Genomic DNA, 27,955 nt, shown 5'->3' with positions numbered 1-27,955 from the left:
TATGCACCATAGTTACACCTTGACACACGGCGAACACCAGAATAAGACAACAGGCGTTCCTTGCTTTCGTCTTTATTTTTTACTTGAATCAAAAGTAACCCCTGTTGCAGCGTGCCGGTGCTTAATCTCTGTCCGTGAACGGGTGATGACTTTTATTGATAAGACCTTTTTATTTTTTTTTTGCAGCACCCTTATAAACGCACCCTCAACGAATGTGAATATCCCAGCAGTCTTCTCTGTTTATATAATCAGTTTAACACACTTTCTCATCACTTAAAGGTTCCTAGACGTCTGTTCAAAAGGACTAGTGACCTAATGACCTACAGAGACACCATATTTATTAGCTAACAAAGCAAAATGTGTAGTTTAGAAACATTAAGCACCGATAGAGGAGGAAAATTCTGCTTTAGCTTCATTGGCTTGTGTTAAGTTTCACTGCCTGGCTGTGACGGATGATAACGGTTAAAATGCTGTAGTGTTTCAGAACACAACCAGCATTTAATTTAATCTTTTATTCACTCTGTGCATCTCATTCTTTGCACAGCAGAAACGCCAATAGTTAAATCTTGCGTTGACCTAATGCTGACATGTGGGAGCAGCTAAACGTTCATGCGGCTTTGGCGGATGTGTTGCTGTGAGGATGGAAAAGGAAACGTGCTATCGTACTGTTTGGTTCCGCTGGTCGCACAGGCGACGGAGGAGACCAGCGTCATTCAAAGCAGGGATGAAACCCCCAAAATTCTGAATATTTGGTAAAAGGTTTCTTTTTTCTTCAGGAAAATAAGGAAAGACTTAAAAGACTGCCAGTGGTATCAGTTTCAGCAGTTGATCTCTCAAGGAATACTTCAAAAAATGGTGAAAAAGAGCATTTATTATGATTATAAAGACCATTTAGACTTGCATTTAGTGTAAACAGACTGATGAGATGGAAAACACACCGAGTTCTAGACGGCTTTGCCAATTAGGCTTGCGAGCTCGGACCAGAACTAAATGTGTGTTGCTTTGATGCTTGCATGTTTTTGCATTTGCATCAGTGAAGGAGGGAAATGTAATTAAAGTGCGAGGGCGACACAAGTGTCCTTGTGGCTGTTTTTCTTCTTGGTCCTGCCCCTTCATCCTTTTGAGGGTAACAAGTTATTAACAGTAAAGCGGAACAAAACAAATCTGACGTCGAGAAGAAGAAGAAAAAAAAGACTCCAGGAGTTACGTCTGCACGGAGCTGCCAGACACTTTTACCTGTCCGTCTGTAACAGAGCAGCCTTTGATTGTGGCGCCGGTCCTTGAGGAGAGCAGGTGTAGGCGGTCTTTGTGTTTAAAACCAGAGGGTTGCCATTTGCCCGGGATGAAGACAACGGCTGGGGGGGGGGTTCAGCTGCGCTTCACTTTTTTGGCTAATTTGTCTGAAGCTGTGACCTATTTGCATCCAAACCCACAAGAGTGTTTGGTGTAATTTTGCTGACACAACACATCAGCCCATTGAAGGGGAACGCACATTTTGGATTAATAAAACATGATTCAGACGCGTCGTGTTGACTGAAAATACCCGGCGAATTCGCAGCCGAGACCAGGACACACGTTAGCCTTGGTGGCAACGCTGGCAGCAAATGAACAGGAGGATTCATGATATCAAAAATGGAGGCAAATGTTAAACCTGCTGCACCTTTGAGGCATCGGAACTGCGTTGAGAACTTCCTACAGCTAAAACTCGGAGGGAAAACCTGTAACGGGAGCCACAGGGCACGGCATCAGAAAGTTTATACGTGTCCTTTAAGACATGAGACACGCTCCATTGTTGTCACAATTAAGTTATTAGTTGTTATTCTCTTGTGAATTACAGAAGGTAATTGGATCAAATCACAGCAATCTTCTTGTCAGCGTCCAGATAAAAACCCCGAGAGAAGGCAGATGTTTGCGTTCCATGCTGGGAGACGCTGGAGTGTGACAGTTATCAAGGACATCTGACCTGTTTGTCTGCTCGTCCCTGGAGGAGAAGACGGGGCAGACGCACACAGCAGGGGGCAGGTGGGTGGCAGGGACAAAATGAAGGGGAGCAGAAAATGCCTCCTGGGGAGGGAGACGTGCAAAATGGAGAATGGGAAGAGTGAGATGGAGAGCTCCAACGGATCCATCTTGGGTCGCGTTTCCTTTCCTTCGCTACAGAATGGTCCTCCTGGCTGGGCGGGGGTGAACTTTTCTTGAACTAGGTGCCGTTTTTCTCAGGGTGCTTAATGTGAGGGGTGGGTGAGAGATGGACATCGCAGGGAGAGGGAGAACGCATGTGGCAGCAGCCCTGGCTCAGCTGGTTGGGAAAGAGAGAAAGAGCCTGGAACAGATTTATCCCAAGGCTTCTTCCCCTACAAAGCCTACAAAGTAGGGCTGCATGATTCCAGAGAAAATATGATTTTTATTTTGGGCTTGGAACCCAGATCATTATTCTCTGGCAGTCAGTACAGTAAATATGATATTAGGAAGCTTGATTAACACTTTAAAGTTGTTTCTCATATGTGCCGCGAACCTTCAGAATCCTGTCGAACCATGAATCAGATGTTTCTCTTTTTTCAGCCGTTCCTTAACTGAGCGGTTTTCACTTTCACTTAGGGAATTTTGGAGCCGTGGTTGTATTGGAATGAGGTCATTTGTTGCATTCATTTACCTCGAGCTCCTACCATGAATGAACAGCATTCCTGCTGACTCCATCGTCCATAGAACGTCGTCCAGAGGGCCCGCACGTGCCTCTTTAATTGCAGACTTTGAGAAAGTGAACTCCTGTGTGCTGCAGGGTGGGAGCAACACACACAGCTCTGTGTGAGCAGCAGGAGGTGTGACCGAGGGAGGCAAAAAGAAAACCAAAAAGTTCTACGTGTTTCGGTGCTGCTCCGTGTGTTAAAATAGGTTTTTTTAAAATTCACATTTAATGCATTCTGGACTGAGTGAATTTTTGAATAACGCGTTTGGGAAATAGATGTGATGCGTTCTGCTTTTGCCTTTTAGTGCTCCAGGTGTATTCTTAGATCGCCTCGCTGTATTTATTCAAAAAGTACAGTAATATCAGCATTAGTTTATGAATGCATTATCTGTGCTGCGTCTCTGGTGTGTTTATAACCAGTAAGAATCTTTCATCTCTCTCTGAAATGGTAAGCAAAGGCCAGTGGAGCTCTGGGAACCTGCGGCTGCAACAGTAACTCATTAATTCACTATAGATTGTGCTCGACAACATGCCTATTGTCACCAAGTACTCAAAAGACTTGGGAATGCTATTGAGTGGGCTGGGCCTCTTGTTTTATGGCACCATGTGACTCCACAGACGGGGAATTCTACTGTAGAGCTGCACAATATCTGTTTTGCAAAGCTATTTAATCTGTTTTGGGATCACAATAATAGTCATAACTGGATTTTATTTGGAGCACATTGAATGTGTCGTTGCACCTCGTTTTTAGCACTCTTTGCCCATGAGGATCTACAACATGGGTTGATCCTTGCTCATCGGACTGCACTGAAACAGCTACCCAGCATGATGCAGGCGTGGATGTGACAACCTCAACAGTTCATACCAGACCAAAGAAGCTTCTTCCAGTTAACCTTGGGACACTCCTTCTGTATGTTCATCAGACATGAGGGAACTCTTGGCTTCTCACCAATAAAGCTGTTATTGTTGATTACAGCTTGAGGGCCTCATTCACAGGCACAGTTACATCATATTTATATATGTGCAAGTGTCTGATAAACATATTCGGAGGTAGTTCAATGGCTTTAACCAGTATCATACCTTTGAATAGGATTGACAGGGATGTTTAAGTTGTGTGAGTGGCCATGGAGACGCATTAGCTGCACAGTGTTCTGTGTGTGAACTCTGTAAACGTGGCCCAAATTGCTTGAATTTCGGTCTCTTTAAAGTGCTGTAAGCACGGAAGCATTTGCATTTTTACATTTCATATTTTCTATTGATTGGCTTTTAAATACCGAGGTAGAGGTTAAGATAGAAGGATCTAAAGAATGAGTGGTGTAAAAGGTGAAAGAAACTGTCTGGAATAAGTGAGAGAGCTGTGCTTCCTTTTCTGCACATTTGTGTGTGTGTGTGTGCGCGTGTGTGTGTCTGATGGGTGGGGAATCCAAAGGTTCCAGTGCTGGACCGGGTTATCGCTCACCTCGGAATACAGCTGGTTTCCACAGATACAAAAACAAAGAATAACCTGTGTGTGCGCTCGAGTGTGTCTTTACATAAGAGCTCACATTTTAGATGTGGATTTCTGGATGAGGGCTGAAACATGCTGTCTTGATGTGTGCATGTGTGCATGTATGTGCATGTAAATACAGTTTTACAGCAAAGAACAATGCTAAACTGTAACACCTGAAGTTTCTGTCTTCATATAAACCCACAACCTCTGACGAACATCACAAAAGGGGCAGCAAACAGACGAATATGACACATTAATTATTAACTTCAGCTGTATTTTTTTTCCACAAGATAATTAATTATAGAACAAATAAGCGCACGCTAGACACATTAAACACAGAATTAAAGGTATTAAGAGAACACTCAACTGTTTTTTTCCTCTTAAACATTTTCTTTAAGGTTTGAGTCCAACATTTTTGGATGTTTTCCACAGCAGCCTGTGGTTTTTGTAAAGATGGCTTTCCCAGGGGCTGAAGGGAATGTGGCAGCTTGGAGTTTACCATTCAGCCCAACCTTCACCCTCAAAACACCTGAGGGAAAAACAGCTTTCTGGTCCAGAGACTTAGGAATTCTGGGAGGCTATTTAAAGTGCATGAGAAATCCACTAATCAATCTAAAATAACGAGAAGGATTGAGTCACTGTCCCATATGTTCCCGCCACCCGGGATGACCTCAGCGCTTCCTGATGTTGAGCTCACATGACTCTGGGATTAGCTGAACATGAGATGTGAGTCAGGTCTGGCTGCCTGTCCACAGCCAGGAAGATGCACCACTGTAAATACAATATTTCTCTTACTTGAATGACACAAAATGATACTTAACAGTCAAATATCACTTCGTTCCTTGTGTCTAGGTCGAATTATTGACCTTTGGACTAGTGCCGATCCCGTTGTACCGAGGAGAAAGCTGCCGATTCAAGATGGGAAATTACAGTAGATTCTTCTGCTGTCACGCTCGTTTGGGAGCATAGAAGGCATTTTATTATCTGTAAAATAAGAGCTGCAGCATTAAGACAGGAGCACGACTAAAACCTCATGTTATTGACACGACTCTGCCCTCCATCCTTCTGCCCCCTCCAGCTCTCCGTTTTCATGAGACGGCCACAGACTTCAGAGGAAAGCATGGCTCAGATTAACATTTTAATCCAAAAGCCTGGATTAATGGTTTTGTATTTTATTTCCACTCTCACTATGCAGCAGTGATTCTGTGTCAGATACTTTTGAGCCGTGTGTGCGTGTGTGTTTGTGTACACGCACCATTTGATAAGTGTCATGATGGAGGGATTTCAAGCTGCTGTTTAAACCTAATTAATAACGATGCACTGGTGCATCGGCCAAATATCGGCAACGGCCGATATTCCCCTCCACTCGTCGTGGAGCTGTGGCCGACTCGGAATGCCAAGGATCCGCAGCCGGTGTACACACACGCTTTGATTTGAATGGAAGCGTATCTGCTCCGCCTACATTGTGGAGTGGAGACGCAATGCAAAGGTCGGCTGCACACGGCTGTAGTGTTGGGGGGGGGGGGCGTTGCTGCAGACAAGTGTTTTCACTGTCGCCTACTTATTTTTGGGCCCAGAATTTCATAATGGGTGCATCCCTATGGAGTCAAGCATATCAGACCATGGCAACATCCTCCATCGCTGCTGAGTGAGATTTTACGGCATCACGATCGTCATCATCCTATTGGCTGTTTGCCCCCATCTGCGCGAGCACGTGTGCACAAAACTGCAGCCGTTTCCCATTTTTTAGGGTCCCAACCTGCCCAATAGTAGCAGTAGTGCTATTTATAGGTTAGCACGGAACACACCAGTGTTTTCGCTCCAGGAACAGCATGAGCATTTCTCTAATTAAGTGTTGTTTGAGTGTTCTTTTGCCTCCTTCTCTCCTTTGGGTCTACTAGGCAGGGAGAGACGGTTACCATGGATTCAGTTGCCCCAGTGAGGATGAGAGTTGTGGTTCTGGTTTGAGATGCTGGCCTAAATGTTGTTTTAGGAATCATTTGAAGCTTCAGTTTTGCGTTTTGGTGCCATATTACTACAAGGACAAGTCAAATTCTTGCAAAAGCCGCCTGGCCGGTGACCACTTCCTGTCTTCTGGAGAAGTAAACGAGGTTCAGGGTGCTGTCTTGAAGACCAGGTGAGACGTACGACAGAGAACCAGCAGAGAGCAGAGGGATTTGGAAGCTGCGGCTTGTTCATCCAAACAGGAAGAGCGGTTTTTCCTGTGGGTGCAGTTGCTGCTCTTGCTCACATCCTGTCTAAAAGGAGCAGAAAGAGAAGCAGGCACACTGACCTAAAGCTCTGCTGGGGTTTACTTGATGTCATCTTTGTAGGCTTCCTGCTTCAAGATGCTTGGAATGTCTCCCTTATCTGCCCAGTAATCTAGTGTAAACAACAAATGGTTCCCCATCAATTACAGCTCCAGTCTTTCCTCTATCTTTAACTTCCAGTTTCTCTAATTTTCTCTTGCGTTTAACTTTTTTGATTGCAGTTTTAACAATTAGTTTGAATTGGCCCCGCCCACATGCAGTGACTTCATTGGTGGATGACTGATAAAGAACTTTTTTTTCCCCAGTTACAAATGTTTTCTCTCTTTTATAAACGTTAACATGGCCCCGTGATGTCTAAATGAAATGTTAGTGCTTTGTTCAATAAAAGGATTAAGCCGAGTCGGACTTTAAACACACCAGTTTCACAGTCCTGCCCTGAAGGTCCAGTTTGACCGCCTTTCCCTCTAAATCCAGCTAATCACCATCCCCGGACCACCTTTGCACCTCCCTCCCACCTCTTCTGCCAGGGAGAAGGCGCAAGAGAGGCTTTTACATGCCCGTGGCTTTCAAGTGCTACATGACGGTGGTCCAGGAAGTTGTGAACAGGTGAAGCAATCAGGAGAAAAGAGCAGATCCTCCGTTTGCATGGGAGGAGATGTCCAGACTGTTACGCAACAGTCAGAGCTTTTGGAGACACATTTTTGTACTCCGGCAGCTTGCTAAACATTGAATTAGTCTAGAAAGTGGCACTTACAGGTGGGGAGGCCCTCCAGATATGCAAATGTACGCACTAAAGCAGTGGAAAACGTGAGTTTAGCATAATATGTCCCTTATAAGCCACCCAAGAGCACCGTTCCCAGTTGATTTATTCATTGATAACGCAACACCTTGCTCTCAAATTCCTGACACATTCAGAGGATTCCTGCGCTGTGATGTTGATTCCACTTGTATATCAAACATGGTATAGAGACTCTAAAGCCATACAGTGAAGTTGTTAATGCCTGATTCGACCTGATTCTTCGTAGTGTTCTACAGGAGGTTATTATTGTCCATTTCATCTCGCTTTTTCCCCTCCGTTCAGCTCGCTGGTATCAGCGTGCCCTACAGAAATGGATTAGTCTGAGCCTTTGAAGAGCCTGAGTGAACTGTTATCATCTGCACTGGCCTGTGTGTTATGGTGGGCCAGGCTGGCTGGCTGCAGCCTGAACAAAGAGGCCCTTTAGTGTTAGATCGTGGTTGTGTGTGTCTGTGTCTGAGAGTGAGGCAGTACATGTGTGTGTGAGTGCTAGCTGCTCTTTGTTTCCCAGCCCTGGGCCTTGCTGGCAAGAGCCCGGGCCTGACTAATATGGGTGTATAAATACACCAGGCTGCCTCGGTTTGTGCAGCATCAAGAGCACCATTGTTTCACGCGGCTGTGTGACTTCTCAGATAAATTTCATTGTTTTATGTTTTTCTATACTCCAGAAAATTAAGCACGCTCAGGTTGACGTTTTCTTTTAGCCTCGACTCCTGTCTGTGTGTAGACTACACTGTTTTGTTGTTCACACACAGGCAGAGCTTGATTTGCTCTCGCCGCTACAAAAAAATGATACTCCTGTGTTGATTTTAATGTTGTGAAAGGTGAGACATAGCAGAATGCCTTGTTGACGTCACTATTCAATTATCTATTTATTACATTTGTTCATTTGGGGCTGAGCGCATCCTGCTTATATCTCAGCCAGACTGTTAATTAGCTCCTCACATGGCAGTGATTAATAGTGTAATAGCCTCATCTAATAGTTGGAGCTGCAGTCCCGGAGGGCTGATCATCCCAATCAGCCTCTTTTCTGTTAGCACGCTGCTGTAAACAGCTGGTTGGTCCAGCTCATATAGCTACTGTACAGACCTTCAAGTGGGATGTCCTTTCAGAGGTTCAGTTTCATAGGATGTAATTCAACTGGAGATATTAATCTGTTGGTTTTTTATTATTGTATGAAACATAGACATGACCTTTGGCCTTTCCACTTTATTTATTTATTTTTTTTAGCAGATCTTGTACCTGTTCTGTGATGTTGTTGGTCCGTGTCACCCATCGGAAGGCCTTTTTTTCATGGGATTTACAGACCTTTTTACAACAGAAGCCTGAATTTAATCAGTATGAAAGAATAAAGCAGCTGGAAGACCGAAGGCCCATATATTCATATTGTATAATTTAAAGTGTGACCTTTTCCTGATGCTGAACGTTGTCCAGTCCCCAACCCCTGTGCTCGTACACCTCCCTCATTCTGGCCTTTAGTGCAATCCACAGTTCAAGGACGAGGCCACCTGCCTGCCAGCCCGCCTGGTCACATGACCCTGCACACTGTTATTTCGAATCATGGCGCATCCCTTTTGTCTGCCAGGACTGTTGGATGACTGAACAGATGAACGGATGAATGACTATTTGACAAAACACTTCAGTGAAATGAGTGTCTTTGGGAATGTTGGGGGGAGCCATCATTAAATGGGTCAGGTCCCACCACACAAAAGCAGCAGTTCGGAGTAGACGTGGAGAAACTCTGTTTGCCAATTATGGACATAAATAACATCCCTAAAGAGCTGCCATGAAAATTAGGGTCAAGGGGTTAACAGTGTCTAAAGGTTCAGACCCACCGAGTGAAGTTGCTGATGCACAAACCCAGTTAGGAGACCTCCAGTAGCCAAGGTCAGTATCTGCTGGGTTAAAAGCTTATGTATTAAGCCAGAAGTCGTCGCCACACCAGCGCCAGTGTCGACCCGCGTGCTAGGCGAGGTGCCACCGGACGTCCACAGATTAATTTAATGATGTTCATTTGTAACATTCATTTAGAATCTTTTACAAAGTGTTGGCAGATCAACTGAATTAGTCAATTTGACCTTTTCAAAGACAGTCTTGTGTTCACCTTACGATAACACCGTGTAGGAGTTGACCTTTGACCCACTCAGGTTGTCTCCTAGGTGGATGATGTCATGTTGAATCACAGTTTCATCGTGCCATAAAAATTCTTTTGCCAAGTGACTGTGCAGTAGCAGCCCCGCCCTCTACATCCACAGTCGGAAACATTTCAAACAGTGACGTGCATGTGTCACAACACGGCCTTAATCTGTTCGGTGCCTTACACCTTGACCTTGAAAATATCAGCTTTAAAGGAGCTGGACATTTTCTGTCCTTGATAAACGGTCCCCTAAGTTCCCCAAACGACCTGCCTTGCTAGACACAATACTCTTAACGTGAACTGTAATCATTTTTTTAGTCTGCACACATCATTTTGGAAATGACATCAACAGTAAAATACCAACCAGAGGTTGCCGAGACACTTCACCTTCATCATGTGTTTCAGGTCGCAGCTCGTTGTTTTATTATTGGAAAACTAAAAATCTTTCTTGCGTATAGCTTGTCGGAGCAGATAAAATAAAGGTTATCAATGAGCTGGCTGAGGCGGCTTCGCTGTTGAGCCTGGGACTATGGTGATGACAGGGTTGAAACCCCACGGTGTGTTATTTTAAACAGTTGATTATAGAGGGCGTAATAAACGAGCACCCTGCCACGTGTGGCGGTGTTTATGGTTCTTTCCTTCCCCTGTGACTCGGGTCTGCACTCAGCACTTCTCCATAGACGGCTGTATTCCCGGCAGGCAGACAGGACGACAACATCATGCTGTGGTTTTCCCTGGGAGTCCAGTTAAACACTCCTCACCCAGTCAGATGAGGAATGCGTGTCCGATAGCAGTGAAATGATAACGCTTTCTGTAACTTTGTATGGAATAACCAGTAATTGTGACTAAAAAAAACCCTCCAAAACGATCTTCCAAGTACATTTGAATTAGGTAACAGAAGATAAATCCAACTTGTGTTGTGTTGCAGAGTGCAGCGATGGAGGAAACTGTCATATGGGAACAGCACACGGTGACCCTTCACAGAGTAAGTGTTTACAGCGTTCCGTCCTCTCTCCCCTTTCTTTTCTCTGGTCTTCATCCCCTCTCTGTCACTCCTCCGGCATCCTAAAAGATGCACTGATGCCGTGTGTGTTCAGCAAATTTTCGTCCCTGTTCCTCTCCCCGTACAACTCTTTTCTCTCTCTGTACTGAGAGCCAGCTGTAGCAGCAGGATGTGCAGTACTGAAACAATAGTCAAGAAACCCAGATGGCAGGAAACAAGACTAAGGAAGACAAAAATCAGCATCTACTTCCTTACTACTTCATTTCATTTCCTTCCTGTTGGCAGCATGCTCTTCTTAACGCAACTCCATGGAAAGAGGTGCATCATTGTTTCACTCCATGTGCTTTTTTTTTTGTCCAGTGGTGCGTGTATTCGTGGTAGATTTTAAGAACCTCTTAACCTCAGTAGCTAAGATTTGGGCAAACGACTGATTACGTCCCCTGGCACAATCGGCACCATCAGGGTTCTTGCACGTTTTTAAGCCGTTTCGTGGAGGAGCACTAACAAACGTCACACTTAATCCTGAAGTTCTGAATGTCATTTAAATTGAGATTAAACGCAACATATACTGTTGTGCCACGGGATTGTGTAGAGCACCAGTCTAGACTGTTCTGCTTGATTTAATCTAATTAGTGGCTGCTTTATCGGAATGAAGAGGCAGTTTTTGTGGCCTGCAGCTCTCATTCTTCTATTTCTACTTAGTTTTGTTGTCATTTACATCACACAGCTTCCTCTCCCAGTGCTGGCAGTATCCAACACAGCGCTCCCTTAGCTGTCTTCCTGTCAACAGTTTTAAGACAATCATGCATAGTAATGTAATGTAAATAAGCCGTAATCTATCTTTAATCCAAAAGAAAACATTCTGGAAATTGGCCTGCATCCAATGTGGACCAAAGTAGGTGCAGGCTTGATGTATTTTACAAGCAGTAATTGATTTTTTTTATGTGTCCAGGCCCCGGGTTTTGGGTTTGGCATTGCCATCTCGGGTGGACGAGACAACCCCCATTTTCAGAGCGGGGAGACGTCCATCGTGATATCTGATGTGCTGAAAGGAGGTCCTGCAGAGGGATTGCTGCAGTACGTTTCCCACTCATGCCATGTCATTGGTGATGATAATGCTGTTTCTAGTACTCAACAAGGAGACTGTTATTTAAACCGTTTTACAGGAATATGCAGATTCACACACATTCGATGTGCCAATGTATTGATGGAATGATGGATGTTGAATTGTTTTAGAGAGAATGATCGAGTGGTGATGGTCAATGCGGTCTCTATGGACAACGTTGAACATGCTTATGCGGTGCAGCAGCTCCGAAAGAGCGGCAAGAATGCAAAGATAGTAAGTATGACCTTGGATACTTGAGCATTCCAGATTTCGGTGTACATGTTTTATTTTAAGCGTTGTAAAGAAAACCGTGACATTTGCCTCTTACATACAAATGATCTGGTTATTCCTAGACTATTCGACGGAAAAGGAAGGTGCAGATCCCTGTTTCACGTTCAGGGGACAGAGAGACAATGTCAGAGCACGAGGAAGAGGATAGTGATGACGAAGACGGCTACGACCACCACAGTGGTCGTCCTGGTCGAAGCGGCTACGAAGGAGCAAGTGGAGGCACCGGTACCGGCAGACGCCAGGACCGAGAGCGTAGCAGCAGCAGCAGGCGGGATCACAGTGCCTCTCGTGAGCGGAGCGTTTCCCCGAGATCCGAACGCCGGTCACAAGTTTCCTCTGGTCCAGCCAGGCCTGCCAAAGTCACCCTTGTCAAGTCCCGTAAAAATGAAGGTGAGAAACCTCTGTCAGAACTGAGCACATTTTGAAGTTTCCTGGTTCAAACAAGTGCAGACAATATCTGTCATTGCAAAGAGGTGTCTCTGGGTTTAGCAACAGCCGGGTCAGACCCGTTCATCTCCATCTGTGTGGGTAAAGCTTAAACTCCATCTCCAACACTTTCACCAAATCTCACAAATATTCACAAAAAATAACTTTGTAAATCCCCCAGTTTGTTCCCAACACCGGTCATAGTGATACATATTGCTTACGTTCTCCCTTACTTTTACTTACCACAAATGTTATTTGCTTTCTTTAAACTAAAACATTCTTCGCCAATAATGTGGGCTAAATTTAGATCTTTAATTTATAATCCCACTTTTTACATCTCTTCAATTAAAAACAAGTGTATACACCAAATATCTGGTGGCAGAGAAAAGAAACAAAATTTTTCCAATAAAACTGGCTTGTTATACATTAATAATCCTTTTTTTGTTGCTGTTCAGTCGCCATTAACCTGCCCACAGAGCAAAGCTAAAACAAAAATATGTTTAAACTTCAACATGTGTTTATAAATCACATTGAAATATTTGAATGCTATCACAAGTGTTCCTGATACAGTGGGATGTATATAGAGACGAATGGATCCTTACAAAAACTGTTTTAATGTACTCTGAAAGTAGAGTATGGGTTGCGCTTGGCCAGCCACATCTTTGTGAAGGACATCTCCCCTGAGAGCCTTGCTGCCAGAGATGGAAACATTCAAGAGGGAGATGTTGTACTGAAGGTAAGAAAACAGTGTTTGGAAGCTATGACCTCTGTTAGAGGGTTTATAGCACGTCTGAGCATTTAATTTATGGGGGCGGTTTACTGGGAAACTATCAGTTAATTAGTAAACAGGGTCATAATCTGCAGGAACAATAGAACATTTATATTCTTTATGGAAAACTGAGGTCGAAGCCAGTTCTGCTTCAAGCATAGAAAAGATATAAAATCATTGTTCTGAAAGAAGTCAGGACCCGTATCGATATCGGTGTGAGTGTCTTTTGACATCAGAGGCTCAGATTACCGTATATCCTGACCTGGTCTGTCCCCTTCTGGTGCTGACGTCCCCCCCCCCCCCCCCCCCCACCCCCCGGCAGATCAATGGCACCGTTACGGAGAACTTATCACTGATAGATGCCAAGAAGCTGATCGAGAGGTCAAAGGGCAAACTGAAGATGGTGGTGCAGAGGGATGAGCGAGCTACACTGCTCAACATTCCTGACCTTGATGACAGCATCCCCTCGGCTAATAACTCTGACAGAGATGGTGAGACTCCGACCACGCCGCCTCACATTGCTAAAACCTGTAATAATTCCATTGCTTGCTGTTTTAGCACTCTTGCTCTATTGTACTGACCATGTACGGATGCACGATCTGATTTTCAGACATTTCAGAAATCCATTCCCTGACGTCAGACCATTCCAATCGATCCCACGGGCGAGGCAGTCGATCGCGCTCCCCCGACAGGCCCGAACCATCCGATCATCTCCGTCACTCACCGCGACAAATCAGCAATGGCAGGTAAATGGATCCAGTTCAGTTCAGCTCATCCACAGAATGTTTGCAGAAAGTCATTTGATTTAATTATTAAATAATGGATCCCTTGTAAATCATGAAGCATCCGACACCCCTCCCAGGAGCACGCACACGTCTGTGACTGCAAATCCAGTGACGGGAAGCAGTTATCAGTCATACTGCAGTTGTGCGTCGGCACTCCCACAACTCCCAACTTCACACATCCATAATTTATCGGGCGCTTGAGTAATTGCCTTGAATCCCTGATGGTAAATCAGTAGATAAAGACATTGCATGCATAAGCACTCACTCCCTCCGGAGACATCACAGAGTTCCATTAATGCTTTGTCCTGGGAGTAAACTGGGAAAGAGGCATCGATTCATCTCCGGGTGGATTAAGTGTCCACTACCAGGTCTTTGAATGGCCTTCGCCTTTTAAAACATTTGACTTTTAATCACAGCTCTCTTTATCATGCAAGCTAGGTTCAATTAATATATAATGCATTGCACTATTGTGCTTTAAATATTTTTGAAAATGTCTTTAATGTAGCTGTAAAGTATCATGTGTATTAATGTAAAATAGTTTCTCTGTTCTTATGAGGTTTTCAGAAGTTGATTTAAATGTTAGTTTGTTCAAAGATTTGGACTAAAATCATTAGACAGGAAGGAGTCAAATAAGAGAAAATGAGCTGCTCTGAACTTGAATCCAGTTGGTAACTTTGCAAAATGAATCCAGGCATGCTTGTTGTGTCTCCGGCTCCAGTGACAGAAGGCTGAAAGAATCTTGCTTGTTTAGGGGACGAAAGGTTAAAGCTTTCTGTCAGACTGGAGTCTTCAGTTGTTGATGCAAAGTGGAGCTCGGCTCAGTAGTGCTGCCTTATTTCTCTACCTGGTTATATTTGACTTTCTTTAGAAATATATCACCTCAGGCAAAAATGTACAAATACCCACAACTGAACTTTAGCCGATCAAAAGTGGTCCAATTCATTTTTTTTACATTCCAACATCCCAAAAGTTGTCTGATCTCTATGTGGGGAAAATAATTTAAACCATTTTAAGATTTTTGGAAGCCCTACCTCTACCTACCTTACTTTTCCAATAAACCTCTAAACTGTCAAGATCATCACCTCCATCTTTGCGTTCCTGACAAAACGGTGCAGCATGAGTGGAATGTTTCTATTATCTGTCAGTTTAAGAGGTGAGAGGAATTTGACATACTTCCCACAGCGCTTTGTCCCAAGCCTGATGGTTTACTTAACCTGATTGGCCGCAGAGCTGCGAGGCATTCATCTGCCCCAGGCACGATACTCTTGGATATTTTTACATGCAGCCAATATTCATCCTGTGTTGAACATGAGCGCCGTCTGGACACATGCACAAGGCTGTTAAAGAACTAAACTGCAAAGCTTCATAATCGGCAGCATGGTTCACTATGCAGAGACAATTATGTAAGTAAGTGCTTTGTGTTACAGTTACCGTGTTTTTAGACTGATTTTCTTTTATTTATTGTACTTTGGTTGACGATCTGAGGCTATTTTTGTTGTTAGAGATTTTTATGTCTCTTTTTTCCTGCTTTTTAACTTGTTTGGATGAAAAGGTGAAGCGGTTGATGTCTGGATTCATCTCGTTCATGCGTATACACCCACTGTAAAGATGTGAAAGCAAAGAGTGTGAAATGAGCATGTTGCAGCTCCAAATTGTCCTTCCGTGACAACGCGGTGGCGTAAATGTCTCAGATTCCATTAATACAACATATACAACCTCAGTTCAGCATTAATATATATACATATACAATATACATTTGTGAAAGGCCCTTCTGTGTTTAAAAATATACTCTACTTTTTATATATTATTCCCTGTAATCTGCTGCAGTGTGGCAGTGCACATTTTGGGATAGAAGGCTGCTCGGCGAGCGGACGGCCCAGCCCACACCTTCACATACTTCTACCAAAGCTTTTGAATTCAGATCAAGCACTGTGCCAGCTGGCGGTCATGTGACCACAGTGGAATTCAACCATTGTTTTAAGCAGCAGAGCTTTTCTACTCTGGTAGACTTGGCCTGCCACACACACACACACACACACACACACACACACACTCTCTCTCTCTTTCTCTTTCTCTTTTTCTTTCACACACACACATGCACACTCTCTCTTCTGTCTCTCTCACTCACTCACTCGCACACATACTCTCTCTCACACCCACACACACTCCCTCTCTCTCTTACACACCCACACACACTCCCTCTCTCTCTTACACACACACACAAAAAAGTTTCCCTTGTTGGTTTTGCTCAGGTTAAACAGGAACTTGGACTGAAAAGTATCCCAGCTCAGGGGTTTTCATTGGGACATTTGGTCAGTCTTTTCCTCACTGTCTTTGCTTTTTATGAAAGCATATGGACAGATTTCTTTTCAAGAAAATATTTATTTTAAATTTAACCCAAACTATGTTGATGCCACCTTAATGCAATTATTTTAACACTGGCACTGCATGCTGCATAAACGAGCATCTAGTTAAATAAAATAAAATGTAGCAAACTATAAACCCGAGACATAATCTTTGTGTTTATTTCACCTTTTTTATTGATCCAATAAGACCATAACATGATAAAAACAACCAGTCTTGCGAGGTAAACTACACATTATGTGATTATTATAAGCCCTGATTTTTTTTTTTCTTTACATGGTTTCTAACTGAAATCGTTTACATATTATCTCACGGTGTTATTTCGGTATGTTGCAGCCAGCGAAGTCGAGACGAGGATCGCGTTTCGAAGCCTGGGGCCATGTCCACGCTGGTGAGGAGCTCTGATGATGGTGTCCTGTCACAGGGCAGTGACCAGGCCAGCTCCAGGGATGAGAAGATCTTACCCCCACTGCCTGGTACAAACAGCTTATTTTTCCTATTTTTCATCATAAATGTGTCTATTAATGCATTCAGGCACATCAACACCATGATACCATTTCATAAAACTTACCAAATTGAAATATACCGATTTATAAAAATGGGAAGAGGAAAGTAGTGCAAGCATTTTGATGGCCAAACATCTGAAATGTCAAGTAGGCAGTTGCTACAGATAAAATACTGCCTGCAGAAATACTCCACGGGCAGTGTGTAGCAGGCCCACATCACGGTGTGCAACATCCGCGTGGACCAGATGTTGGGTCTAAAGATCAGAGAGGATTACTCTGTTTTGTTTTCTGGAAGATGTACGCCCAAGGAGAAACTATAAAAAATAGAAAACCGCAAATTTCCAGCAGTAGCCTGAAGTAAACGCCTTTACTACACATAAATCCTTGTCAAAGTGTCTGCAGTGATTTCAAGATAACACCTCAAATCTTTCCAATCGTCACGACAACATAATACTTCACTATATCGGTGGAAAAGTGTACAAAGGAAGTGTTTCTCCAACTGGACACGTAAGGGTGTTTGCTTTTGCTTCCGTTTCACAGCTTTTACTTGGTTTCACATCACCGTTAATTCGGGAAAAAAAACACAAGAAGCAGCCGAAACACTGAGATCTATTTCAAAAATGAAGCGTTCAGGCAGAGGAGGCCCGAAGTCTTGGAGCCCATCTGAGAAAACGTTTCAGCGTTCTCCCACATCAACAAATGTGGATGTCCAGCAGATTGAAACTGAAGCGAACACAATAAGATGAATCATGTCAGCCTGGAAATGCTTTCATACATGAATAAGTCTTAAGAATGAAATGTCAAACTTTAGTCTATTCACCAGACTGACCCGACTTCGGCCTTGAGGATGTTCAATCCCTTTTATAAAACTGGGGATCTGAGTAGTTAGCATACAGCATGAGAGTCCGTCCAGGAAACCAGGAATGGTATCATGCAATATGCGTCTGTTTCACGGCAGAACCAAAGCCCGTTTATGCACAACCCGGTCAGCCTGATGTAGACCTGCCCGTCAGCCCTTCTGATGCCCCAATCCCGAGTGCTGCGCACGACGACAGCATCCTCAGGTAAATACCCTCCACATTAAGTCACAGTCACTTTTATAGTATGTGTCCTGTACATTGTGTGACTTTTAAATCACTTTAAAGCTCCAATTTCTGCTCCCGCTATCTTTCAGGCCAAGCATGAAGCTGGTGAAGTTCAAGAAAGGAGACAGTGTTGGGCTCCGGTTAGCTGGAGGGAACGATGTGGGAATTTTTGTGGCTGGAGTTTTGGAGGACAGCCCTGCAGCCAAGGAGGGGCTTGAGGAGGGCGACCAGATCCTGAGGGTAACATTTTTACTCTCTTTCTTATGTATGAATCCGATTTTCTCTGGTCTTCTATCAGCATGTTGAGTAAAATATGGTCCTAAAAGACTGATGGGATTATCACCAGCTCAGAGATTTGGGAGGAAAGACCTTTTTTTCTTAGGTGATTTATCCCTTTTGACTGAATTTTGCATAATCATTTATAACAGATCAGCAGGCAGGTCTAAAAGTATTTTATCACTGGGGTGAGTGTGGGATGAAATTCAGCTGTGAAATGAAGTAATTCCATGGACACAATCATTTTATTTCCAGTACAATGTATCTTTCAGCCTGTGAGTCATTCAGGCCACGAGTCAAACGTCCCCTTGTCTTCATGTGAAGATGTAATAGAGGTCGCCCTTGCTCTCTGACCTTGGAACAGTTCACTTTTTGTCTGAACACTAGAGTAACATTGTTGATGGGGTGAAACTGTGTTGATGTCAGAGTTGGATCCAGTCTGACCCGTTTATGTACGAGCCACCGAGTCCACCTGCTGTTTAACACTCTTATTGTAATCTGTTATGCTATTTTGCCCAATAATTTAAACATATTTAATCACAGCAGTAACATTAATAGACTTCTAATTATTTCCAAACGTCCTGCGCAGCATAGGCCTCTTTCTTTATTGTTTGGTATGCTACACAAACATGCCTGAACTTCAAGCACATTGTTTTATTCACACAGTTTCCCTTAGGTGTGCTAAAGATAAAGACGTCAAGATCTCCTGTTTGTGGGAAGGATGAAAGTGTCTTTCTGAGGTTTAGCCAGCCGGTCCATGTGTTTCTGGTTCTCCAGCTACACCCAAGCTGAGTCAATAAACAGTAGTTATTGTGTTTGGGAGAGCAGCAGGAGGCAAGGAGGAGACTGCCTGGTTATGGGGTGAATCACCCTATCGTCATCACTGTGGATTTGTTTTTCTTTTCATGTGTTGTTCCTCATATTCTGTGTCAGATAAATGGAAGCAAGCTGTTAAAATGTATTGCTAATGGAAGGGAAATATTTTACAGTAGTTTCAAGGCGTCCAAGCCCAAAATGTGTCTAGCATTACTGCCACAGTGCGATACCTTGTATTCTGCATTTGCAGGTGAACAATGTTGATTTCGCTAACATCATCCGGGAGGAGGCTGTTTTGTTTCTGCTGGATCTCCCAAAAGGAGAAGAAGTTTCTATTCTGGCTCAGAAGAAGAAGGATGGTCAGTACTGGCTAAATGAAGCTCATTGTTCTCATCGCATTGACATAAAACAAAAAAAAATGTATTTATTCCTTTTTTCCAGTTTATCGGAGGATAGTGGAATCGGACGTGGGTGATTCCTTCTACATCCGGACGCATTTTGAATACGAGAAAGAATCTCCTTATGGGCTGAGCTTCAACAAGGGAGAGGTGTTCCGTGTAGTAGACACGCTCTACAATGGAAAGTTAGGCTCCTGGCTTGCCATTCGTATTGGCAAGAACCATCAAGAAGTAGAGCGAGGCATTATTCCAAATAAGAACAGGTAAAAGAGCCTCCATGTCACACCTTAATTACCAGTATATCTTGTTGTAGCACTTAATGAATGGACAGTTGGCGGCCGTTGGAGTACCGGTAGTATCATCCTAGGAGTTGATCTGGGAACGCCTCAGAAGGATTTCCTTTTACATAGTCGCATTTTACCCTTCGATTTTTATTGCTTCGTTTCAGCGATTCGTCTTGTGAGTTAAAGATACAGTTTCTGCAATTGATAACTGGAAGAGTGCGCACCAATCTCCAACATTCTCCACTTTCTTTTTGGCAGAGGAGGTTTGCTGCATAGATACAGTATCTCTGACACACATTTCATAGTGTGTGTTTCATAGCTCCTTGGCCAAGTTACGCTTCAAACTTGGATGCGTCAAGCACCATTCAAATCAATATTGTTGTTTTATTTAAAAAATATTACATAATGTTTGGCAGTCCGTCCCAGATCTTTGTGATGAGTAGAAGAGTGGTAGTCCACCAGAAGAGAGAAGAGCAGCAAGACGAGCAGCATCTGGAGCAAAAGAAAAACAATCTTAAATCATCTAACGTGGCCCATTCACGTGCGTGTCTGTCAAAGCTCGATAGATAAGGCGAAAACAAGCTTCTCAGTTTCGGGTCAGGATGATGAGTCCAAAAAAAAAAACTTTAAAAATGTGCATTCACTCTGGAAAATATGCTGCTCACCCCCCAGGCTCCCATCAGCTGCAGCAGATGTTCATTAGGAGGAGGGTTTTTTAATGCGTAAAAAGAAATGCTGCAGAAAAATGTACCGCATCGCCATGACTCTTAACCACATATTTACAGATGTGGGTAGCAAGTTACCTTTAGTACTAAACTAGTAGCCATTCAGTAGCATAACCACTGAACATGGCAGTACGAAGGTGCCTTGTTCTATATCATTACACCATAATAGCTATGTAATCTTACTCGGTCTGGATAATTGGACCCCCCCATGACTCTGCTCTCACTCTTGTCTGTCCAGAGCGGAGCAGCTTTCCAGTGTGCAGTACACTCTCCCCAAAACACCAGGCGGCGACAGGGCCGACTTCTGGAGATTCAGAGGACTGAGAAGCTCTAAGAGAAATCTGCGGAAGAGCAGGGAGGATCTGTCTGCCCAGCCGGTCCAGACCAAGTTCCCTGCCTATGAGAGGGTGGTGCTGAGGGAAGGTAATGTTAACCTTATGTGACTCTTAACAGTGAGCTAGTATTAGAAAATAATGCCTGGTCTGATGTAGGATGCTGCCTCTGAAGTGTTGCCATTGTCATGATGTGGTCTTTTTCTTGGACAGCTGGTTTCCTGAGACCCGTGGTTATCTTTGGACCAATAGCAGACGTAGCCAGAGAGAAGCTGGCCAGAGAGGAGCCAGACATTTTTGAACTAGCAAGTAAGAAAGCAGTCACTTCTCACATTTGTGCGACCTCTGACCTCTGAGGAGCAGCATGCACCAGTTTGATTCATCATGTATTTGGTGGATGATCACTTTGTCTCCAAGATTTTGGTTTGTTTTTCTTCTAGTTTCCTCCTGGGTACTGCTGTTTTGTTTCAATTCATTACATTTATTTAGCCCTTTCTTTGCCTTCTGAGAGCAGCTACTTTAGCCTTTCAATATGCTGCATTTTATCTTAAAGCAATGTGGAACAACCCTTATTAATGTAAACAGGTCTGTTGTTTCCTACCTAGACTCTCCTGCACATCGTTTGCACGGTCCTTGATATTTATCCTTTAACTCTCGTGATGTTTGTGTGGCTATTGTCTTTCCAGAAACACAGCAACAACACGGAGAGGGAAGTATGTCACTTAGTGCATCTGCTTTTTTAATTTGGTCATTGGCAGATAATCTATAAACTGTTGTGTGATGGCGAGCTCACCTCTTGATGCTTAAACAGTTTGTTTATAGGGGAATAGCACTGTGGAGAGGATTGTTTTATTCATTCAAATTGATTCATATGAAGTTACGGTAGAGATTAGATAAGATGAACAACCTACCAAAGCTTTTGTTACATTCAGTATTATTTTAATTTTTGTTTTAGTGGTATTCCCCTTTTATTGGCAGATTGCATCATGTCGAAAGACAGCGGGGCGACGTGTCAGGTGTGCAGTAGAGACGCTTTTTAGAGGACGTGTGTGGTTGCACTTTGATTTTAATGCTATAGTTTAAAAAAAAACTAAAGTAATGAGAAAAGTTGGTCTGAAATAACAGACGGCACATACTTTAAATGAGTAACCGGCTCAGGAAATCCCATCAATTGTCAGATACACTCATTTTACAAATGAGAATAATGAAGTTTTCTGAACATAAGTTCCAAGTTGGGCCACAATCGTATCACTAATAACCATTTTGTATCGTTGACCTGCTCCCAGTTCAGCTGAACTCCTCGGATGCATGTTTCCGACAGCCTTATCCCTCCCCTGGCTGTGTGATGTTTCCATGTAAACTACTCCTGATCGTATTGATATGAGCGTTCCCAGTATCACATATTTGAATTTAGCTGTGTGTGTGTGCTTAAACATTTACTTGCTGCATTGCCTATTTGTTGTATTTTTGTGTCCTTGGCTATGATAGTTTTAGGTTGTAGATTGTGTTAGAATGGTAGAAATGGTGCCACTATTAAAATGTGTATAGAAAAGGAGGGAGACAAGTGCTTATGTTAATGCAGAGCATAAACTTTCTGCACATCTCGCTTAAATCACGAGGCTCACAATAACCGTTCTGCTTAATCCCAAATGCCCTTTGGCCTCTTCATGTATGGATGCATATTTCATGTTTGCATATCCGTGTTACTCATTTCCCACCATATTTAATGCATTTACATCCCGTTGCATGTAAATCACACACCTTGATTTTCCTAGAACAATCCTGAATGCCTTATGATTATCGCATGACTATGGCGCCATTCTCATTTCATGTAATTAAAAGTGCCCTTGACGACCGCCCGTGATTAACAGTCAAGTCAGTTTATGAGAGTTAACAACTGCACAAAATAAGGATGCGTAATTGGCACACAGCTGTTTTCCTTTGCGTGGTTGTGGTGGAGTAATCCTATCATTTGCCTTGTGCAGAGAGCGAACCCAGGGACGCAGGAACTGACCAGAAAAGCTCCGGAATCATCCGCCTGCACACAATCAAACAGATCATCGACCGGGTGAGCGAATCCACCTTTCCACACACATTTAAATGCTCAGGCAAAAGGTGGAGATATAAACACCTTCTGACAGATTTGTCACGATAATGGAAAGATGGCCGCGCGCCAACGTGAAACACAGCTCACTGCTGCCCCCTGGTGTTTGTGCTCTGAAACTGGTGAGACAGTGCAGTGACAGATTCATCAAATTAATGCAGACTGATGAGCTTACAGAGATTTCTAGATGCCCATATGGCTGTAGTTTTTTTCTGATTAACTGTCAACATGCTCATTTATGTGTTTTCTGTCTATGTAGGACAAGCACGCGGTGCTGGATATCACGCCAAATGCCGTGGATCGACTGAACTACGCTCAGTGGTATCCGATTGTGGTGTTCCTGAACCCAGACACCAAGCAGGGGGTCAAGAACATGAGGACCCGTCTCTGCCCTGAATCTAGAAAGAGTGCCCGCAAGCTCTTTGATAGATCCCTCAAATTACGGAAAAATAACCAACATCTCTTTACCAGTGAGTCCACAGGCGGGGGGGGGGGGGGGGCTACACTGATGGCTCAGAGAAATGAGAGGAGAGAATGTGCAAAAGATAAAAACCAAAGCTTTTTTAACTGGATCCTTCTTTTTTTTTACTCAGCAACCATTAACTTGAACAGCATGAATGATGGTTGGTTTGGAGCCCTGAAGGATATAATCCAGCAGCAGCAGAATCAGCTGGTCTGGGTTTCAGAGGGCAAGGTAGGACGCGTGCACGCCAAAAACCTCTTAGACCGGAACAGCCGTTCTTGCTTTTCCTCCCTCACCTTATTTTTTGTTTTTCCAGGCGGACGGAGCGACCGAGGATGACCTGGACATCCATGACGACCGCCTGTCCTATTTGTCAGCTCCGGGCAGTGAGTATTCCATGTACAGCACCGACAGCCGCCACACCTCCGACTACGAAGACACCGACACGGAAGGTGGCGCGTACACCGACCAGGAGCTGGATGAAACCCTGAATGATGACGTGGGTCCACCCGCGGAGCCTGCCATCACCCGCTCCTCCGAGCCTGTTCGCGAGGACCCGCCCGTCATCCAGGAACCCCCCGGCTATGTCAACTACCAGGTGCAGCCGGACCCCCTGAACCGCATCGACCCGGCTGGATTCAAGGCACCAGTGCCGCAGCAGGTAGCGTTTCTGAGAGCTGCCCGTCTTCCCTGTTGTCTGGAGGACGTGGTGTGCGTTAGAAGGGTTTTCTGGAGGCGCTATTGAAGCACTTTTTCAGTTGTTCTGTCTATTCACTCTTACAAATGAATATCGGTGGGAAAGGAAAACCCTTTGTGGTCAAATATTTATTGAATTATACAAGTACTATGCATATATACAGTATATGATATTTATTCTATTTTTCTTTTATCTAGATGCCTTCTTGTATTTGTTGGTTATTTGTGAGAGCGTTTATTTTTGAAAAGGACAAGAACTGGATAAAACCACTGTTACTCTTGTACTCCTTGTATCACAATATGTCTTTCTGGTGTGACTGTTCACGCGGACAGAATCTACTACGTGTGTGCGCGTGTGTGTGTGTGTGTGTGTGTGTGTTTGTACTAATACTCACTTATGAGCGATACTTATTGTCTAACTTGTGATTAATACTGTGATGCCATTATACCAGAAAGTATTCTGTGCATGTTGGATATACGTGTGTATTCATGTGTCAATCAAACCCTAATTGGCTGCTGTGATAATCAAATCCACACATTTGTCATCTCATGATGTCTTCATGAACATAGAGGACCCAACGTAAGAAACGACTGTATTGTACTCTAGAATTAAAATCAAATTAGTGCACTCTAACAAAGAAAACTTGTCCTGCTGCTAATTCCTCTCGTCCCATCCCCTGATCTCTAGCTAAACTTAAATATATGACGGTGGATAATTGGGGGGGGAGCAGAGCTTTGTACAAGGGATTTTAAGCTAGCATTTGTTACTGCTGCACCACAGTATGTTAGCGCGTGTTATTAAACATGTCTGAACCACTTCACAGAGAGCAGAGGCCACTGCCGTCCCTAGCATCCCCCAGCAGCCCGAGCCCCTGACTGAAACAGTGCTCCCTGCTGTCGACGTTACTGTAAAAACTGTAGGGGGCGCGAGCCCCGACGAGGCCCCTGCAGCTCTCCACAGTCAGCCAAGCCCCATCCCAGAGGCTGGCTCACTCAGGAGGCCCACGGCCGAACTAGCTCCGCAGACCATCACCCCAGAACCTCTGCCGTCTGGACGGGCCGGTTCTGAACCTAAGGTATCATCGTTGCTGGACGCTCCGTGACCCCCCGGCTCCGCTCAGCTTAGACTGACCTGGCTGCCGCTGCTGCCGCCGCCGCCCGTCTACCTGCCGACCTCGTGCTGCCACGCTTTCCTCTCTCGCTCCTTCTGCCCTGCATGTCTGCTGACCACAGCGCTGCCCAGAAGATGTGTGTTTGTGTGCCGACAGGGCCCGTCTGTATGCGCGTGCACGTGCCGGAGTGCAATCAAATGATAAGCAAGGGTGCGATTGGAGGTCACCGTTGCTTATTGTCTCTGCATGGCTGTGACTCATTTGCCTAATTCTCCGCCCGCTGCTGCCCGTTGATCTGTTTATTCATGGGTGCAGATTAGGTTATTTCTTTGTAAAAGTAGCCATTAATGTTCCCAGCAAGGACCCATCCACCTTTATTCATCTGTGTCCTGCATCTGAAAAGATGACGTAAAATCTTTAACGACAAATGGATGATTAATGGTTACTTCTTAAGTATTCAGGACTTCAGACATGAGTTCTGTACAGTGTGTTTGTAATTTTTAAAAATGCTGTGGATGTTTGAGTTTTAAGTAGAATTGCACCAAAGCAACGGGGGTCATCATTTTTCTGGTGTTTGTTGTTTTTTTTAAAAATTATAATATAAATATAGTTATTTAAAGTGCTTCCCATTGCTTTGCTGCAGTTCTTAAATCAACAGTGCTGTTGTTTTATTTTATTTTTTTACTTAATGTGATATTTTCAAGCCAAAAGACTGTCTAGCCATGTGATTTTTTTTTTTTTATTTCAAATACTGTCTGACGAGTAATCCCTCTCAGTTTCTCTATTTCAGGTCTTTCCTTCTCCTTTCTCCCTCTAATCTAACAGACTTGATTTAAGACTATCGCTTTCTCCGACTCCGGCTAATTTCATAATCATTTTCACGTGTTTTTTTGTTTGTGCAGGCTGGCTGCTGTCATTAACACTCCCTATCTTCTCTTTTCTTTTGCTAGATCTTTCAAAAGGATCCGTACAGCACAGACAGCACAGGGAGGCTCGGCCACAACATGAAGCCCCTGTCTTACAACCCTCCGCAGGGCTTTCACTCTGAGCAGCCCTACAGAGATTACGACCACCCACCCAGTCGGTATGACGTCAGCAGCGGCGGGGGAGGTTACCCCGATCCAAAGTACAGAAACTACGATTCTAGCTCGCCCTTCGAGAACAGCGTGCCTCAGTACGACCAGCAACAGTGGAACCCCTACAACCAGCCGCTCTCTCCCGCCAACTCTCATGGCTATGACCCCCACTCCCCGTACGGCGATGGCTCTGACTCTCATTACACCCCTCCCCTACGCTACGACGAGCCGCCGCCTCAGCAAGGATTCGACGGTCGGCCCCGTTATGGCAAACCGACTGGAGCGGTCCGATACGACGCTCCTTCACCTCCTGCTCCAGGGTCTGACATTAACTACCAGGACTCCCACCTGGGCACCTACCCCTCTAGCGGCCGTTCCTCGGACCACGCTGCTCAGCGGCCTGCCTACAACCAAGGACCAGCACCCCAACACAAGAGCTACAAAACCCAGCAATATGACCCCATTCCTGTGAACTCTGAGAGCAGCCCCACACCCCCCCCCAAAGCAGAGGCCCCCTCGCCGTCCTTTGTGGACACTCCAAAGCCTGTCGCCGCCAGAGATGAGGAGCAGGACGACCCGGCCATGCGGCCGCAGTCGGTGCTCACGCGGGTCAAGATGTTCGAGAACAAACGCTCCGTGTCGGTGGACAGGGCCAGAGACGTGGGCGAGTCAGCGGGGAACAAGGTCGGCGTTTTCTTCTCAAGCGTTCTAAAAATCACAGGTTAACTGTTTTAACTGACGCAGGTGGGTGTTTTATACGTCCGCAGGCAGCTGATTTACCTCTGAAAACAGGTGGAGTAATCCCCAAAGCAAATTCCCTGAGCAACCTGGATCAAGAAAAGTCCTATCGGTGAGTAAATGCTGTTCTCACTCCCCTGATTCCTCGTGGTAAAAGCTGTTCCGCGTGATATAAAATAGTTATTGAGCGATCACGCTGCATTAAACCTGCTGTTTGTTTCCTCTCTGCTCGCCTTTGACTCATCCCGCTCTCCTCAGAATTCCGGGGCCACAGAAGCCTCACGCCAGTGTGACTGATGACATCGTGCGCGCCAACCATTACGACCCCGACGAGGACGAGGACTACTACATGAAACAGCTGTCTTACTTTGACAAACTCCAGTCTGGCCCGAACAAACCTCAAGCACAAGTGCCCCACAACTACTCCAGGTGAGCCCCCCCCCCCACACACACACACACACACACACATTCCTGTGTAGTTGAATACAACTCTTTCCGATTTTAGACTTTAGCTTATTTCTGTTTTTGTCGTTCTGGTCCAGGCCAGAGCCGGTGGAGAAGCCAAGTCCAGTTGAGAAGAAGTATGAACCAGTTCCCCAGGTGACCCCCTCTCTGCCCCCCGTTACACTGCCAAAACCTGCACCTGAAGGTAAAACTGACCCTTCTAACCGAGCAGCGTTGGTCCTTCACCAGAAGTCTCAGCTGACCCATCTCTGCGTCTCTCCGACAGCCAAGCCCGTTGCTCGGGAGGACACCGTTCAGTCCAACTTCCTGCCCCACAAGAGTTTCCCTGAGAAGTCTCCGGTAAACGGAACCAGCGAACAGCCCCCGAAATCCAACAGCGGGGCTCCAGGCGTGTCTAGCTACAACCGCTTCACACCCAAGCCCTTCACCACATCGGCCAAACCTTTCGCGCGCATGTTTGACAGTCCCAAATTCAACCACAACCTGCTGCCCAACGACAAGCCTGAGAGTGTTCCAAAGGTAGGTGGGGGGGGGGGGGGGGCGGCAGCAGCAGCGGACAGCGAGATGACGCTCGATTCTTGTGTTACCAATAGGGCCGAAGCTCCAGCCCACTGAAGCCACATATACCTCCACAGCCACAGAACACCGACCACGACAGTGGTTTAGACACATTCACGCGCACTGTGGAGCACCGCCCCAAACACCAGCACAACAACGTCAACGCGGTTCCCAAAGCCATCCCTGTGAGGTAAGAACCA

At 44.8% G+C, this 27,955-nt stretch overlaps 1 protein-coding gene across 10 annotated transcripts in view; it reads left to right on the top strand.

The window, feature by feature from the left end:
- tjp1a (tight junction protein 1a) overlaps positions 1 to 27,955 on the top strand; it is a 58,377-nt gene that overhangs the window by 26,715 nt on the left and 3,707 nt on the right. For 4 of the 10 annotated variants that reach the window (XM_029845918.1, XM_029845917.1, XM_029845912.1 and 1 more), the window contains 26 exons: positions 10,307 to 10,363; positions 11,334 to 11,458; positions 11,618 to 11,720; positions 11,840 to 12,167; positions 12,833 to 12,939; positions 13,295 to 13,463; positions 13,583 to 13,718; positions 16,458 to 16,597; positions 17,586 to 17,691; positions 17,802 to 17,952; positions 19,055 to 19,163; positions 19,246 to 19,465; positions 20,450 to 20,634; positions 20,757 to 20,852; positions 21,230 to 21,256; positions 22,529 to 22,611; positions 22,907 to 23,117; positions 23,241 to 23,341; positions 23,427 to 23,771; positions 24,631 to 24,882; positions 25,869 to 26,678; positions 26,762 to 26,844; positions 26,991 to 27,161; positions 27,275 to 27,381; positions 27,463 to 27,716; positions 27,791 to 27,945. In XM_029845918.1, coding sequence (XP_029701778.1) covers positions 10,307 to 10,363; positions 11,334 to 11,458; positions 11,618 to 11,720; positions 11,840 to 12,167; positions 12,833 to 12,939; positions 13,295 to 13,463; positions 13,583 to 13,718; positions 16,458 to 16,597; positions 17,586 to 17,691; positions 17,802 to 17,952; positions 19,055 to 19,163; positions 19,246 to 19,465; positions 20,450 to 20,634; positions 20,757 to 20,852; positions 21,230 to 21,256; positions 22,529 to 22,611; positions 22,907 to 23,117; positions 23,241 to 23,341; positions 23,427 to 23,771; positions 24,631 to 24,882; positions 25,869 to 26,678; positions 26,762 to 26,844; positions 26,991 to 27,161; positions 27,275 to 27,381; positions 27,463 to 27,716; positions 27,791 to 27,945 — 4,631 coding nt within the window. The remainder of the gene's footprint in view (positions 1 to 10,306; positions 10,364 to 11,333; positions 11,459 to 11,617; positions 11,721 to 11,839; positions 12,168 to 12,832; positions 12,940 to 13,294; positions 13,464 to 13,582; positions 13,719 to 16,457; positions 16,598 to 17,585; positions 17,692 to 17,801; positions 17,953 to 19,054; positions 19,164 to 19,245; positions 19,466 to 20,449; positions 20,635 to 20,756; positions 20,853 to 21,229; positions 21,257 to 22,528; positions 22,612 to 22,906; positions 23,118 to 23,240; positions 23,342 to 23,426; positions 23,772 to 24,630; positions 24,883 to 25,868; positions 26,679 to 26,761; positions 26,845 to 26,990; positions 27,162 to 27,274; positions 27,382 to 27,462; positions 27,717 to 27,790; positions 27,946 to 27,955) is intronic. The other 6 variants (XM_029845916.1, XM_029845921.1, XM_029845922.1 and 3 more) reach the window with 4 other exon arrangements.

This window comes from Takifugu rubripes, chromosome 13 (assembly GCF_901000725.2).
Source record: "Takifugu rubripes chromosome 13, fTakRub1.2, whole genome shotgun sequence".
Taxonomy (NCBI): domain Eukaryota; kingdom Metazoa; phylum Chordata; class Actinopteri; order Tetraodontiformes; family Tetraodontidae; genus Takifugu; species Takifugu rubripes.
The sequence above is the reverse complement of the archived record's forward strand: the minus strand, read 5'-3'. Positions and strand labels throughout refer to the sequence as shown.